The sequence below is a fragment of the Zingiber officinale genome, chromosome 4B, assembly GCF_018446385.1.
Source record: "Zingiber officinale cultivar Zhangliang chromosome 4B, Zo_v1.1, whole genome shotgun sequence".
Taxonomy (NCBI): domain Eukaryota; kingdom Viridiplantae; phylum Streptophyta; class Magnoliopsida; order Zingiberales; family Zingiberaceae; genus Zingiber; species Zingiber officinale.
The window spans coordinates 92,626,198-92,643,701 of record NC_055993.1 but is presented as its reverse complement, the minus strand read 5'-3'; the positions used below and the strand labels follow the sequence as shown (position 1 = coordinate 92,643,701).

The following is a 17,504-nucleotide window of genomic DNA, read 5'->3' as shown; positions in this document are numbered from 1 at the left end:
CGGATTGGAGACCAACACCACATTGGCAAGCCAACTCGGGAATTGCACTTCCCTTATGTGGCCGGCCTCCAGAAGCTTTTCTACCTCCGCTCGAATAATTACATTCTGCTCGGCGCTAAAGTCCCTCTTCCTTTGCTTCACCGGCCAAGCGTCTGGTCGGACGTGAAGCTCGTGCTGCGCTATGCTTGGCGAGACCCCTGGCAGCTCATGGGTCGACCAAGCGAAGACGTCGCGGTTTCGCTAGAGGTATTTGATCAGCTTTTCCTTCTAGTTCTCCTCCAGGTCGGATGCTATGAAGGTGGTGGCCTCCGGTCGGGAAGAGTCAATCTGCACCTCTTCCTTTTCTTTGTAAACCAAAGAAGGTGGTTTTTCGGTTATAGCATTTACCTCGACTCGCGACACTTTCCGAGCGGACTTGGCTTCGGCTCGGACCATCTCCACATATCATCTTCGAGCTGCCAGCTGATCTCCCCGCACCTCCCCTACTTGATCTTCCACCGAGAACTTGATTTTATGGCATAAGGTAGAGACGACCGTCCGGAACTAGTTGAGAGCCGATCGCCCCAAGATAACGTTGTATGCCGAAGGAGCATCAACCACGATGAAGCTGGTGGTCCTTGTCCTTCTGAGTGGCTCCTCTCCCAACGAGATAGCCAGTCGGACCTGGCCGACTGGCAAGACTTCGTTGCCAGTGAACCCGTAGAGGGGGGTTGTCATTGGCAGTAGTTCGGCTCGATCGATTTGCAGTTGGTCGAATGCCTTCTTGAATATTATGTTGACCGAGCTGCCTGTGTCAATGAAAATGCGGTGAATAGTATAGTTAGCTATTACCGATCGAATGATCAGGGCATCATCGTGCGGGACTTCGACTCCTTCGAGGTCCCTAGGCCTGAAGCTCCTGGCTGCAGCCGACCGCGTGTATCCTCAGCTGCCTTGCGTGTGCCTTTCTGGCTCTATTGGAGTCTCCTCCGGTCGGGCCTCCGGCGATGATGTTGATCTCGCCTCGAGATGCGTTGCCCCTATTCTCCTCCTCTCGAGCGGATGGTCGAGGTCGCTCATGCGACGCCCGATGGTGGGCCCCGGGCTGCTGACGATGCTATCGCTCGGGGGATCTCCTTTCTATTCTTTGAACGGGGCTCCGTTGTCGATGTCGCCGATCTGGTGAAGGTGATCGACGGCGGTAGCTCCTTGGCGCAGGATGAGTGATGGGGGGGGAGGCTCCGACAGTCACGGGTGTTGTGAGTAGCTGACTGATGGAGTGAACAAAACATCGGGGTCCATACCTTCCCCTTGGGCTTGGGCCGATCAGCCGCTACTTGCTGGACGGCGTACGGCCAAGTGTGCTGATGAGGACGGGCGGCTTCGGATCGCGGTCCTCTGGGGGGCTGGTGACTGACCGGCTGCTTCCGCTCGGCGGAAGCTGGTTGGTCATTCAGGGCTTCCTTTCTTCTAGCCGCCTGGGCTTCCTCCACGTTGATGTACTCGTTGTCCTTATGTAGCATGTGGTCGTAGTCCCGATGCGGCTTCCGGATGAGCGAGCGGAAGAAATCACCGTCCACGAGCCCTTGCGTGAACACGTTCATCATTGTTTCTGAGGTGACCGTTGGAATGTCCATGGCCACCTGGTTGAAGCGTTGGATGTAGGCTTGGAGCGACTCCCTCGAGCCCTGCTTGATGGTGAACAGATTTACGCTGGTCTTCTGGTGGCGCCTGCTGCTCGCAAAATGATGGAAGAACGCCGTTCAGAATTTTTTGAAACTAGTGATAGATCCGTCCGGCAGCCTCCGGAACCACCGATGCGCCGATCCCGAGAGGGTGGTGAGGAACACTCGGCACTTCACACCATCTGTGTATTGATGCAGAGTGGCAGTGCTGTCGAACTTACCCAGATGGTCGTCTGGGTCGGTTGTCCCGTTGTATTCCCCGATCGCAGGGGGCACATAATGCTTTGGCAGTGGATCACGCAGGATGGCATCTCAGAATTGTCGATTGATCCGCTCGGGTGACGCGTCCGTTCGGAGCGCTTTTCCTTTTCTTTAGTCCCGGATGGGTGCTTCGTCCGATGAAGATCCTTTGTCCTGATTAGCTTGCGCGACCTCCAAGGGCGTATGGAACAGAGCCCTATGAAAAGGTATCGGGGCGGGCGACGCCCCCATCTGGGTGCCGGTCGATCCCTTATTTTGCCCCCATATTGAGAGCTGCTCCGACCGCTATTCGGGTGGCGCTCGGCCCCCCGATGCTGATGTCGCCTGCTGCGCTGCCCGCTTGGCCTGAGCTTTCTGCTGCTGCTCCACGATTTTAGCTGCTCGCGCTTGGATGAGCGCTTCAAGCTCCTCAGGAGAGAGCGTTACCAGAAGTTGACATCCAGCTTCTTCCATCTTCTAGGCTCGGATTCAGGTGCGTTCCCACAGACGACGCCAATTTGATCCTTTCCGAGCGCTGAGTCGACGGACGCTGGGGACGTGGCACGCTCCGCTGTCTCCGGCTGGTGGTGTAGATCTCCGGCGAACCTGCAAAGAAGCCGAGCCGAGAGGGGTTTCCCGGCGACGGCCCTCCGACGCTCAAGTCAGGCAACGAGAAATGAGAGAGGCAACGTAACTGTGGCTACCGTGAGAATTGCGCATACCTTCGTCGACGTCTGGGGGTCCTTATATAGGACCCCGGGGAGGCGCGAGCACGCTTCTCTATGCGTGCACGCTTCCTCAAACATACCTTAACAAGCCCCTGTCAGAAAATTACCTCTGGCGCCATTCCGCAATCGTCCGAGCATATCCCGGATGTGACGGTGGAAGCTTCCACCGTATGATCCTGTGTACGGCTCGGCCGCCAACTCTGCTGCCTGTTGGCGGCAAACGTCTCGAGGATGATGTTATCCCCTGTCTCCTTTGTCCTCTTGTGCTTCCTGTCTGTTCCAGGGCCGAGCGGTTCGGCCGCTCGGCGGGCATATCACTTCTGTCTCGGGCGTATGCTCGGATGAGATTGCTCATGCCTGTCTTCGTTGCCTTGTGCCCCGGCCGAACGGGTAGCCCGCTCGGCCCTGAACCTTTTTACCTTGAGCCTCGAAAACCCAACCCCTAGTCGGGTTGTCTTTTATTTGGCTCGGAGGATTCTTGGCCGGTCGTCCATCTCATTCCGGTCGGTCGGGTGACCGGTCGGCCCTCTCAGTCCGGTCGGTCGGGTCTCAGGGTTGAATCTCTTGACCTTTGACCTCCACGTGTCGTTGACCTTCCGCCAACGAGGGTCCCCCGTCCTTACCACCGGATCACTTGATAACCTTGGTTATTCATTCAAGGTTATCAACGAAAACTCTGCTGGATTTAGGTAAGCGATGATTCCCGAATAATGTTCCATGCCTGATATGTCAGCAAAAGGGGCATGCAATCCGGAATCAGAAAATCTCGGGAAACTGAGGTTTTTCTTGATTCTGAGGTTAACGATTTTTTTTACTAAAAATATTCTCCAATAAGAGAAAAATGTGAAAAAATAAAAATAAAAATAGAAAAATGTAAAAAAAATAATAAAAAATGTAAAAAAACATTAAAAAATAAAAAAAAAGAAAAGTGTTAAAAAATAAAGAAACGTTAAAAAATAAAAAAAATAAAACAATAGAAAAAACATATAAAAATAAACAATAAAAAAACATAAAAAATAAAAAATAAAAAAACATAAAAAAAACGTAATAAAATTTAGAAAAAAAAAAGAAAAATGGAAAAAAATTAAAAACGTAAAAAAAATTAATAAAAATAAATAAAAAAATGTAAAAAAAGAAAAAAAAACATTTAAAAATATATATAAATAAATGTGAAAAAAGAAAAAGTAAAAAAATATATTAAAAAACATAGAGTTTAATAATAATAATAATAATAATAATAATAATAAAATAAAAAAAAAACTGAAGAATTTTTAAAGAGATTATACAAGAGTAAATTAGAGAAAAATCTCTAATCACAATTTTATCTTTGCATGTACTTTCTACAAGTAAAGTTTCATTTACTTCAACTTCCCCATGCAAATATCATTACCTAATTGCCCTTCAGATTTTTTAAGTACCAAAAGTTCAAAAATGAATATAATTTCTCTTAAATTCAGCACTTTAAATTAGAATCCAGTGTATTTCTATCAAAATTCAGTATTTTAAACTAGAATCCAGTATATTTCTATCAAAATTGACCCCTCATATTTTTTTAGGTATAAAAAAATTCTAAAAACAAGTATAATTCCTTTTAAATTTGAGACTTTAAATTAGATTTCAGTATATTTTCTATCAAATTGAACATGACTTTTTTCGTACTTAATATAATTTTTTCTAAATTCAACACAATTCAAAGAAAATCTAGTATATTTTCTATTCAATTGAATATCATTTAAAAAAAATCTAGTATATTTTTCATCTAATTGAAGTGGAAAAAGAGTCGTTCTCAATTTGATAGAAAATATACTGAATTCTAATTTAATGTGCTGAATTTAAGAAAAATTATACCCATTTTTGAAGTTTTTATATTTGAAATATCAAGAATAATTAGGTAAATTAGTATCTATTATATTTGACTAAAAAGTGGAAATAAAAATTTTGATCAATAGAGACGGTATAAATTTATGATTGAGGACTGCAGGTGAATTTATCCATTATACAATGGTAGATTGAAAGAAATAAGAAATGACAGAAAATGAAGTGGGAATTTGATTTTTAGCTGGTTCGTGGTCTTTTCAAAAATAAATTGCACGTCGCCTGAGAGATTCGAACTCTCGCGGGGAAACCCCATGTACTTAGCAGGCACACGCCTTAACCACTCGGCCAAAGCGACGGTTATGAAAAAATAAGAAATTTAGAAATGATATAAAATGAAGTAGGGATTTAATTTTTAGTGGTCTTCCAAAAATAAAAAATGTACGTCGCCTGAGAGATTCGAACTCTCGCGGGGAAACCCCATGTACTTAGCAGGCACACGCCTTAACCACTCGGCCAAAGCGACGGTATATGAAGTCGTGTTTTGTTTTTTTATTAGAGCTATTATTGAGATGACACGTATGAGAAAGAAGGCGAGAATGGTCATAGATGAGACTAAAGGAGCAGAGACAAAGTCCATGACTTCCGCTGCCGCCGCTTCCCTTCCCCTCACCTACTGGTGCCATGAGTGCGACATGAGCATCACTCTCCTCCTCTCTCAATCCCCTCTTATCTGTCCCGGCTGCTCCCGCTCCGATCTCCTTCGAGAAATGGAATTCAACTCTCCCCAGTCCCTTCCCCTCCTCCTACCCGAATCCGATGACGGCGGCGGAGATGAATCGATCCCACTCCTCCCTCCACCCGACCCAGATCGCTCCGGCCTCTATCCCGCCTCAGCCGCTTCCATCGACGCCCTCCCCTCCGTTCTCATCTGCGACACTGACGATAGATCCCTCCCCTCATGCGCTGTTTGTAAGGATGAATTCTCCCTCCACTCTTGCGTTCGCCGCCTGCCTTGCTCCCACCTCTACCACTCTGATTGCATCGTACCTTGGCTTTCCCTTCACAACTCCTGCCCCATCTGCCGCTCGCCACTCCCATGCTCTGATGAATCTTATGGTGGCGCCGGAGGACCGGTCCGCCGCCAGGTTGTCTCTGCGGAGGGTGTTGGAGACGATGAAGCGTTTTTGCTGGCGCCCAATGCGGCCAATGATGGAGCCACAGTGCTGACGGCTGCCCTGTGGCGAGTGAGAAGGTACCGTCTCTTTCGCCCTCCGACATCAGAGGCCATGAACGCGGCTCTTTTTGAGATGGAACGGGTTTACGAAGAGCTGGCTGATAGTGGGGAGACGCTCTTATCAGAGTGCCCATTGGAAAGGCATGGAGAAGCCATGGGAACTAGGAATGGCAGTGATGACACCACCATGATACATGAGATCAGTGAGAATTTTGCTTAGCACGAATCCCTGTTGGCGATTCTCGCTGTGTAAAGACGAGGTATGATTGATCTTGTACATGCTCATTACCATGATTAAAGTTCTGTTGACAGTTGCTAATATCTTTCCAGTGCCCATTTGAACTAACAAGGTCACCATTAATCATTGATTTCTTCTAATAGTGTTGGTTAATGTTGTCGTTCTTGAAGATGAATTTCAAAGTTCGTTGTTTTTTCTCTTCATATGATTAAAAATGAAATACTATGACTAGCACCCTTTATTGATATAATCAAATAACAAATCAAATATGGACTTTTGGTAATGCCAGAAAATCGTTTTTGGCACTGAAATGTATCCCCTACAAAAAAAAAGTCAACACATTAAGCATCCTTTTGCCATGCTATCTCTCAGTACTAAACTTGGATGTGCTAGGATTCATGAACTACATTCAATGATATTCTTCTACAAAGCTTATTTGAAGATCTTGTAGACCACGTACATTATCTATCTGGTAATCAAAATTCTAAATTGTTTAGTTGTGCTGTTTCTAAGGGCTTTGGCTTGTTGGATCACCAGGAATTTTGAGTTGTCTGATCAGTTCTTATCTTGAATTTGCAGTTATTTGATAACTGCATTTTGTGCTTCTTGTAAGTTAGTTGATTTTGTGAATGAAATTGTTATCATCTTGAAAATGATTTCATTATGGACCCATATTTTGTTTTAATAAGGCCTGAACGTAATGTTGGAAATTTGAATTTTATAGTGAATAACTATGATAATCAATTTGTATACTAGACTTAATTTTGTATGCTCTATAATGTAGGCTTATCTAAATAATTTTTTGGTAGCAGTCTAGAACAGAAGCATTGACCGTCTCAGAAAACATAATCTGATTGCAGTGGTTAATCATGCTAGGTTGATCTGATTGCAGTGGTTAACCATGTTAGGATTCAACCTTTAAACTGTAGAGTCTATTGTTCACCTTTGCACGTATCTATTCCATCTTTGTTTATTTCCTTTCATTTGATAATCTATTAGAGCTACACCCAAGTGCCCCCGGATACTAATATTTGATGATGGCCAAAAGTTGTTTTCAAGTTGATAGAATCAAAAGTAAATCCTATGTTCCTTATGTTTTTTTATTAGCTGTCTTACTAAATAAATTACATCTATGTTTTATTTGCCATAAACAATGAACGTGAATTCATTATTAGAACTATAGATTTCCTCTCTTATTCCCCTTCCCCTCTAGGCCTAAGATTTCATGGCTATGACTTATCAACTAAATCCCTTAGTGTATATCATTATTATTATTATTTAAATAATTTTGCTCTGGCTATTCAATTGCCCTCCTCACCTGCTGAGACCTAATAATTTATTATAAAGTTCTCATTCATCAGAAGAATTAGTTATTTGCACCATACAAAACTTTAACTTAATGTTTATCTAATTCTTTTCGGCTTATGTAAAATGCAGCCAGTCTCATGAAGTCGACTTCAATGAGCTGTGCAATTTGCTGGTTCTGGCTAGCACACTTCAATGTCTGTCACTAATTAGTGGTCTAATCAATTGTATATTATCTTCATGGTGCGAGTCATTCGACAATAATTTCAGATAAACTGGTGAATTGTATGTAATGCTGATGCATTCTCACTTATTTGAAACTTTAGATGGTTGTAATGACTTCATTGTATATTTGGTGCACTGTTGTTGTCAGTGAAAAGAGAAATTGAGAAGATTCGAGTTTCAGAAATTAGTTTTTGATATATTTTTTTTCATCTTTTACAGATTTATACCCTACGGATTATGTGTTTGCCTGCGAGTCAATTGAAGTCTAAGTCCTTTGGGCAATTTATCAAAAGAAGACATACATGATATAATATATTTACCAAAAGGTGCATCATCATTTTGTATATATCAAAAGGCACAGATAAGTGATATGTAATACCCAATATAACCCTCCCGCCAATTTTCTCTGTTCAGTAGTCAAGTACCGAGACATCCGAACCATTTTTTGAATAACTTTGATTTAAAAAAGATAACTTCGATCAATTGTCTACCTCCCTACTTCGTAACATGCGAGTGCAGATCCAATTCGGTGGAGAAATCTTCTCTCTTGTGAAACCCTAGTTTAGTGACCTCGAGTGTTTTTCAAGCGACATCAAGCATTTCGGTGGCAAAAACCAGGACTGATCGCGAGGCGCCAGTGAAGGGTTCTAGGGTTTACGTCAATCATCTCGTCTCATAATGACCCAAAGAAGTCGATCGGGTGTATCATCATCCTCTCAACATCAATTAGCTGTAAAGGTATCATTTTACAAACTCTATGATTTTGAGAAGCTCAACTAGTATGATTATAATGTTTTAATTTTTATAAAGTGTAGGGTTCAGTTGACGTTGGAAAAAAACTGCATTGGAACAGTGTCCTAGATCACTTTAAAAGTTTTTTTGAAGCATCCACGAAGAAAGGAACGCATCAAGGGTTTGTTATTTTACATGACCGACACATAGCGCTGATCAAACAGTTCCCCTTTAGTATTTTTTTGGACATACAAGATATGCAGCACATCCGTGGGATTTTGGTCAATATATTTCAAATTCAAGTAGTCAAACTTTTAGATTCTCAGGTACAATATATAATTTCGTATTTTAATCACAAAGTAGTTGTATGGCAAAATTAAATCTTTGGCTAAACGTGGGCCTGATATGATATGACATCAGAGCCATAGTGGGTCTGATACGATGCCATATCAGGCCCAACGTGGGTCTGATACGATGCCATATCAAGCCCAACGTGAACATGATACGATACAATAGCAGGCCTAACGTGTGCTTCATATGACAGCGTATCAGATCCAAGTTGGGCCTGATACTTTTGTATTTGTTGGTAGAAGTCTAATAATCATTTAACTTGGTCAGGTGTTCCGGTTGGCTTCACAAGAAGAGATGTTTCATTATTGCTTGGTATTGCAGACCGAGGAGCTTCAATTCCGATGAATTCAACTAAAGCATCCGGTGATCTCTTTCTAACATACTTCTCAAATAAAAAAGAAGTTACTAGATCAAGAATTGAGGAGTTGCTTAAATTTTATGGCAATCGTTTTGAAGAAGAAGATAATGTTTTATTATTTTACAAATTCTATATTTTGTATATATTTGTTTGTGTCTTATTTTCTTCTAGTACATATAAAGTCTCTTTATGTCTTATAGATATAGTAGATGATTTTGAGAATCTTGCTAGATTCAACTGGGTTGAAGCCATCCATGAATTTATGGCTCCACAATTACCTAAGATTAGGGACATATTTTCATTAACTGGGACAAAATAATCTAACACCAACCTCCCTTACCTAAAGGGATTTGCTGGTCTTTTTGGCAGTAAGTTTATAATTTATGTGAATTTATTAATATTTTGCGGACATTTATGAATAGATAACCCTTGTGATGATGAATCAGGCATGGTTTTTGGAGCATGCTCCAATCCAAAAACCATACAAAATAAAAGGAGCAAGAATAAATAAGTGGAGGAATATTCCTTCACATATTAGTAAGGTGAGGTAATTGTTTGATCAAATCTCCTCTGAAGAGGTAAATTTTGAATACTTTGACTATAGTTTGGTTAAAAATTCTTATTTTAACATGTGTTTTAGTATTGTTACAGGTTTTGATTGACCTAATCCCTACCCAATATGAAAATTCATTGTTTGAGAACCTTGTTGGCTTTGATGACAGTCCACATGCAATGGAGACATCACAAATTGAAGTCACTGAAGGAGGAAGCCAAATTAATGAGTGTTGTAATTGCATTATTCAAGCAAACAGAATTAAAGAGCTAACAATAGAGAACATGCAATTGAATGAGAGGGTGAAAGAATTACTTAAAATAGTTGAAAATAAAGGTATGGAATCTCAATATAGCGAGTCTGTAGACGATCCTCAATTTGAACCTGTAGGTGTTACAACAAGAAGTAGGAGAGGACGTGACAGAAGTCGCTATGATTACAGGGATACTCCAATTGATAGTCTATTGTGGCTCAAAACTTTACCTAAGAGGCAACGTAGAAATATACATATAAGTGAGCCTGCGGAGAAAGTTTCAAGTCCAGGAGATGGAAAAAAAGTTGTAAAAGAACCTGATGTTGTGGGGAAGGGGAAAGAAAAATTGTTGTGGATGAAATGGAAGAAGAAAGAGATATTGTAGAATTGATGGAAGATAAATCTGATGAAGAGGCAGAGAAGAATGCAGATATGTTTGGCAAATATGACAAAATGAGGAAACAAGCCATTGCTATAAGACGATATTGTTGGTCCGGTTAGCACTAACGGTCTAACATAGGTTTTGATGAATGACAAATTAGGTTAAGTTAGGTTTTGTCGTTGTCTAACACTCTGATCGAGTGTGCAGGCGAAGTCCAGACAGGTCGACGGGCTGACCGGATGTCTGGCACGAAGCTCAGCTAGGTCGACGGGCCGACCGGATAGCTGGCACGAAGTTCAAATGGGTCGAAGGGCTGACCGGACATTTGGCACGAAGTCCAGCTAGGTCGACGGACTGACCGGATAGCTGGCACGAAGTCCAGACGGGTCGAAGGGCTGACCGGACGTCTGGCAGGTAAGTAAAGGTAAGTCACTGGAAGGGAGTGACTGTGAGGACGCGTTCCCGGGAAGGGAACTTAGGCGCTGATCCGACTTAGAACCATTTCGGAACTCTAAGTCAAGATCGTGACTAGATTCCGGTCTCGGAAAGACGGAATCTAAGTCATACTCTTTTCTGTCAAATTATAAACTGTGCTAATACTCTGTTTTGTAGGATATACATTATATATTTACCTCGGACTAACCTTGTCTTGCAGGAGAAGATGTTCTCTGGAGAAAGGTGGTCCGGGCGCCCGGAGGGGATCCGGGCGCTCGGAGGTCCGGGCGCCCAGAATAGGTCCGGGCGCCCAGAACAGGTCCGAGCGCCCGGAGGCAAATTTTATCTTGATCGCGGCGTCGACACGTGGAGGCTCCTGGTTGGGTCGGCTACGTCATGGTCGAGGCGCCCTGAAGGTTCTAGGCGCCCCGAACCTCCTATATAAGGAGGGTCAAAGGCGGAGCACAAAACACAACTCAGAACTCTCAGACTGCTCTCTTGTGCTCTTGCGACGCCGCGAGGCTACTCCGATAAAGCGCCGTCTTTAGTTTATTTCTTTTCATTTTGTCGGTATTTATTTTCCTATTAGCATTCCTGTAATTCATTATTGTAACATTCTTCGAATTGCTAGTGGATTGCCCAACGAAAGCACCCTTGTGTGCGGGCCTTGGAGTAGGAGTCGCCAAAGGCTCCGAACCAAGTAAAAATGGTTTATGTTAGCTTTGTCTCTTTTTTGTACTTTCCGCTGCGTACTCGTTCGAAATTTTAGATCGATATTCACTCCCCCCCCCCTCTATCGAAATTCACGATCCAACAAGTGGTATCAGAGCAGGTACCGCTCTGATTTGATGCAACCACCAATCAGACAAGGGGGTGATCTGTTTTAAAATCTTTTTTCTCTTCTTTCGGCTTTCAGTTTTTCGTATAATTCCAAACTGGTATTATTACCTTTTTGGAATTTTTTTTCGTTGCAGTTAATCTAAATTGGTGCAACACCAATTTAGTTTTCTTTATTAAATCTATTTCTTCCCGCACTACTAAATCCAAGACCAAGTCTTGGGATTTTTTTTTGTCGCTACTCTCTTGTGTGCAGGATGTCTCAGATCGAAGGCTTCAGCACAGTGCGACCTCCCCTGTTCAAAGGGAATGATTTCCCGTACTGGAAGAAGCGGATGGAGGTGTATCTCAAGACGAATTTCGACCACTGGCTCAGCGTCACAAAAGCCTACAAAGCACCAGTTGACAGCTCCGGGAATCTACTGGATCCTGAACAATGGAGGTCAGACATAAAGAAGAAGGCATCAACGAAGAACAAGGCGATCAACACGCTACAATGCGGATTGACAAGGGAAGAGCTGAACTGGGTCGGACCGCATCAGAACGCGAAAGAGCTATGGGATAAATTGATAGAACTGCATGAAGGAACTAGCGATGCTAAGGTAACAAAAAGGGATCTGTTGTTAAATAAAATTTTTAATATAAAAATGTAGGAAGGAGAAACAGCAAGTCAGCTCCACATGAGGATCAAAGACATCCTCAACGGGCTCCATGCGATAGGCCACCAAATGGACAACAGAGACCTAATCAGGTATGCATTAAACGCGTTTCCACGCAACAATTTGTGGGCATCTATCGTGGATGTCTACAAAATTTCTAAGAACCTCTCTAAACTTAAATTAGATGAATTATTCTACGAATTAGAGTTATATGAGCAGACTAACGCTGGAGCCGAGAAAGGTTTTGCTTTATTTGCAGGTTCCTCCAAAGAAAAGAAGATCAAGCCTGAACTTGAAGAAGACTCTGACTAAGACTTTGAAAACGAAGAGTACCTGGTGAACTTGGTAAGAAAAATGTTCACCAGGAGAAAGAAAAGCTTCAGCAAGAAGGATCTACAAAAGATTAGTTCTCCAACCGAACCTAGGAACGTGACATGCTACGGATGCAACAAGAAGGGGCACTACAAGAATGAGTGTTCGAAATTGAAGATCGACAAAACGAAGCTTACCAAAAAGAAGACCCTCAAAGCGACGTGGGACGACTCCTCCTCGGACGAATCGGAGGTCGAAGATCTGAAGCACCAGAGTCATCTTGCGCTAATGGCCTATGAAGCTGAGTCAGAAGACGAATCGGAAGACGGGTCTGAACCCGAATCGAACCACGAGTCCGTACTCATTTCTGAAGGTTCCGAAGAGGTATACCTAACTTTAAATCGAAAGTTTTTTAAAATTATTTCTTGCTTAAATAGTAAATTAGATAAATTAGAAAGTGAAAATAAATCACTCCTTGAGGAGAATCAAAACCTCAAAGAACAAATTATAAATAATAATCCAACTCAAGATCTAACACTTGAGGAGGAGAATCTATCACTAAAATCAGAAGTTAATAATTTAAAAGAAATGTTAGAAAAATTTATAACAAGATCAAAAAATTTAGATCTAATTTTAAATAATCAAAAGGCATGCTATAACAAAACCGGACTTGGATATAAGTCAAACTCAAATAAAACTTTTAAATCATTAATAACCCAACACAAACCAACGAGTAAAGCCTGGGTTCCGAAAGCGTGTTTGATCACGCAAGTAGGACTTAACCAATACTATATACCTAAAGAAAAAATATATTATATAAATTCAAATAAACCAAATCAAAAACCAAAATACAAATCTAAACCAAAAAATTCAAAATTCAAATATTTTAAAACTCACCAAAACTCGACCTATCATCAAGTAAATTATAATTATAAAAGAAATAGACATAAAACCAAAGTGAAAAATTAAATTAAAGGTCAATAATTCAAGGGGAGGCTCCAGAATAGCTGACACCTTCAAAACTAACGTACCCGGAAGGGTAACTCAAACTAATCTACCGGCAGGGTACTTAGGATTAATTAGAAAAGGGGACACAAGTTTAGCTTGAAAAATGGTACTGATGAAATTTTGGATGATAGTACGTTAGGGAAGCTTAGTTTATGCATGTCTAGGAAGATATGGCTTCGACCTAGTGCATTTGGCTAAGTGGAACTGACCGAAGCTACCCTTTATGGATCCTAACCAGTTAGACCAAAGTTTTGTACTAAGTCTAGTGGATATGAGTATTTGGAAAATCTCGAAGGCATGGTTACTCTAATGATGTCCAAGTGACTCACCATAGCCCAGAAGTTTATCCAGAGAATGTCTATCTATTGAACCCAAAGCTAAACCCGAATCTAACACAAGTTAAAACCAAACCCTAAAATTGAATCTAATTCATCTCACAAAAATATAGGATTCCCTGATTGAAAATTTAGATCAGGTGAGATGACTAAGGATCAAAATTAAATTTTGAATTTAAGATTAAAACTTAAATTAAAACTAAATTAAAATTAAAATTAAATCTCGAAATTTAAAAATTTATTTTAATCTTAAAATTTTATTTTTAAAATTAACTTTAAAAATTTATTTTAAACTTAAAAATTATTTTTAACTTTAAACTTAAAAATTAATTAACTTTAAACTTAATAAATATCTTAAAAATTATTTTTAACTTAAAAATTATTTTAACTAAAAACTCTTAAAAATTATTTTAAAAACTTTTAAAAATCATTTTAAAAATTCTTTTAAAAATTATTTTAAAAAACTTTTTTTAAAAAAAATCAGTTTAAAAATTCTTTTAAAAACTTTTAATAATCATTTTAAAAATTATTTTAAAAAACTTAAAAAAAACATTTTAAAAATTCTTTTAAAAACTTTTAAAAAATTCTTTTAAAAACTTTTAAAAATCATTTTAAAAATTCTTTTAAAAATTATTTTTTTTAAAAAAAACTTTTAAAAATCATTTTAAGATTATAAACTTAATTAAATACTTAATAAGTGAATAATTGAAGTACGAACTTCAAAAAATTAACTTTAACGTTTACTAAATAGTTAATTAATTCTTAACCTTAATTTAACTCAATAAATCTTAATTTTAACGTTAATCAAAATCTTAATTTCACTATAATTAAATCATAATTTATCATTATTAACGATTGATTCAAATTGAACCTTAACTATGTTTAATAACTTTAATAAATTTAACTTCGAATTAATGCTAAACTAAGTTAATCCCACTTTCACTATAATTAAATCATAATTTATCATTATTAACGATTGATTCAAATTGAACCTTAACTATGTTTAATAACTTTAATAAATTTAACTTCGAATTAATGCTAACTTTAAACTAAGTTAATCCCACTTTCACTATAATTATATCATAATTTATCATTATTAACGATGGATTCAAATTGAATCTTAACTATGTTTAATAACTTTAATAAATTTAACTTCGAATTAATGCTAACTTTAAACTAAGTTAATCCCACTTAAAAGGAAGGAAATAAAAAGTTAAATTATAACTAATACTTTCATTAATCAATTCAATCAATTAATACGAAATTTAAATTATTTTAATAAGTATTAAATCATTAAATCAAGTAAAAGTTAATCGATAAATTATTGATAATGATTAATTGTTATTGAATTAATAAAATCTTATATTATTTAACCTTAAACTAAAACTTAAGCACCTGAATCTAAAATTAATTATTGATTAATCAACCTCAAATAAATAATTATACCAAGGATACAGAGATAATTATGTAAATAATATAAGTGTTACTAAATCCCCTAGAACACTTAGGTAGAAAAATGTGTTAGGGATTTAAATTTAATACACCCAAACCTTAGCATTATATTAAGGGAGAGTAATAAAATAAGGAGGATTAATAAATTGAAGGAGAGTAATAAATTAAAGGAGTATCAAATTCAGGGGGAGGTTTATTTTTTTAATTATCTCCTTAAGTGTTATTTTTTTAATTTTCTTTAAAATTTCTTTAGAAAATTCTACCTCAATTTATTTTAAAAAAAATTACTTTGAAAATCTTATATTAAATATTCTTAGCAAATATGTTCAAAAGCTCTATTTTAATAATGTCATGTTTAGGGGGAGGATTAATTCAACTTATTTTCATACTTAGCACCAAAATTATTTTCTCCGCTTTAAAAATAATGTCTCTTCTTAATATTTTTTTAAATCTGATTTTTGGAAATCTAAATCTACTTTTGCAAACTAGCTTTTATAAACTAAGTTTTTAAATTGGATTTTATAAACTAAGGTTTTGAAAATTGAATCCTTTACAAATTTAGTATTGAAAAATAAATTTTAATCAATTTTGAAAAGTAGATTTTTCAAACTTAGTTTTGAAATTTTGGTTTTGAAAACTCATGTTTGCAAAGTGTTTCAAAGTTGAAACTTATTTTAAAATTATTTTTCAAACTTAGTTTTGAAATTTTGGTTTTGAAAACTCATGTTTAAAAAGTGTTTCAAAGTTGAAACTTATTTTAAAATTTTTTTTTCAAACTTAGTTTTGAAATTTCGGTTTTGAAAACTTATGTTTGAAAAGTGCTTCAAAGTTGAAACTTATTTTGAAAATTTAAAACGTGATCTTGAAAATTAGACTTAAATTTGAAAATTAGGCTGTCGTGAAAATTAGTTTTTTTTTTAAAAAAAAAGAAGTCTTTTTGAGTTTGCAAATTCATTTTGAAAATTAAATTAATTTTACAAAAATTATCTTTAAAAATGACTCAAAAAGTAATAACTCATTACTAAGTTATCTTGCAACACTTAAGCTACTTTTCAAAACTCAGCTATTTTCTAAAGGCTAAATGCTAATACTTTAAACAAATTTTCAAAAGCTTAAACTCCCCCAAGTTAACTTGACATCATTTCTTGCAATGTTTACATTAACTGTATTCTTTTATTCTGCATGTTCTCTCTATGTTCATGTTTGATGAATGCCGAAGGGGGAGGGATAGGTGGTTAAGTTAGTGCAACAAAAATATCAAATTTAAAATCTAACTTAAATCCTATAAATGCTTGTTTTACTTGTATTTTTTCACTAACTTAACCAGGTTGTCATTCCGTCAAAAAGGGGGAGATTATTGGTGCGGTTAGCACTAACGGTCTAACTCTGGTTTTGATGAATGACAAATTAGGTTAAGTTAGGTTTTGTCGTTGTCTAATACTCTGATCGAGTGTGCAGTCGAAGTCCAAACAGGTCGACGGGCTGACCGGATGTCTGGCACGAAGCCCAGCTAGGTCGACGGGACGACCGGATAGTTGGCACGAAGTCCAAATGGGTCGAAGGGCTGACCGGACATTTGGCACGAAGTCCAGCTAGGTCGACGGGCTGACCGGATAGCTGGCACGAAGTCCAGACGGGTCGAAGGGTTGATCGGACGTCTGGCAGGTAAGTAAAGGTAAGTCACTGGAAGGGAGTGATCGTGAGGACGCGTTCTCAGGAAGGGAACTTAGGCGCCGATCCGACTTAGAACCATTTCGGAACTCTAAGTCGAGATCGTGACTAGATTTCGATCTCGGAAAGACGGAATCTAAGTCATACTCTTTTCTGTCAAATTATAAACTGTGCTAATACTCTGTTTTGCAGGATATACATTATATATTTACCTCGGACTAACCTTGTCTTGCAGGAGAAGATGTTCTCTGGAGAAAGGTGGTCCGGGCGCCCGGAGGGGATCCAGGCGCTCGGAGGTCTGGGCGCCCGGAGGCAAATTTTATCCTGATCGCGGCGTCGACACGTGGAGGCTCCTGGTTGGGTCGGCTACGTCATGGTCGAGGCGCCCTGAAGGTTCCAGGCGCCCCGAGCCTCCTATATAAGGAGGGTCAAAGGCGGAGCACAAAACACAACTCAGAACTCTCAAACTGCTCTCTTGTGCTCTTGCGACGTCGCGAGGCTACTCCGATAAAGCGCTGTCTTCAGTTTATTTCTTTTCATTTTGTGGGTATTTATTTTCTTATTAGCATTCCTGTAATTCATTATTGTAACATTCTTCGAATTGCTAGTGGATTGCCCAACGAAAGCACCATTGTGTGCAGGCCTTGGAGTAGGATTCGCCAAAGGCTCCGAACCAAGTAAAATTGGTTTGTGTTAGCTTTGTCTCTTTTTCGT

The 17,504-nt window shown here is 39.0% G+C and overlaps 1 protein-coding gene and 2 non-coding genes across 4 annotated transcripts; 1 reads left to right on the top strand and 2 right to left on the bottom strand.

Annotated features, from left to right (window-relative positions):
- Positions 1-4,723: 4,723 nt before the first annotated feature.
- On the bottom strand, positions 4,724-4,805 carry TRNAS-GCU. Its single transcript has one exon. It is a non-coding gene; the product is annotated as a tRNA-Ser (tRNA).
- Positions 4,806-4,891: 86 nt separating this feature from the next.
- On the bottom strand, positions 4,892-4,973 carry TRNAS-GCU. Its single transcript has one exon. It is a non-coding gene; the product is annotated as a tRNA-Ser (tRNA).
- Positions 4,974-5,045: 72 nt separating this feature from the next.
- On the top strand, positions 5,046-7,842 carry LOC121975541 (E3 ubiquitin-protein ligase ATL41-like). Of its 2 annotated transcripts, none has more exons than XM_042527253.1 (2): positions 5,046-5,944; positions 7,672-7,842. In XM_042527253.1, exon 1 carries the CDS (start codon positions 5,047-5,049, stop codon positions 5,902-5,904), a length of 858 nt encoding a protein of 285 aa, XP_042383187.1. In that variant the 5' UTR covers position 5,046; the 3' UTR covers positions 5,905-5,944; positions 7,672-7,842. The 2 variants fall into 2 exon arrangements, with proteins under 2 accessions (XP_042383187.1, XP_042383186.1); XM_042527252.1 differs by lacking the exon at positions 7,672-7,842 and adding an exon at positions 7,360-7,639.
- The last annotated feature ends 9,662 nt before the right edge of the window (positions 7,843-17,504 follow it).

Excerpts from the sequence above, each read along its gene's own strand:
- LOC121975541 (XM_042527253.1), top strand. The coding sequence starts at position 5,047 with ATGGTCATAGATGAGACTAAAGGAGCAGAGACAAAGTCCATGACTTCC.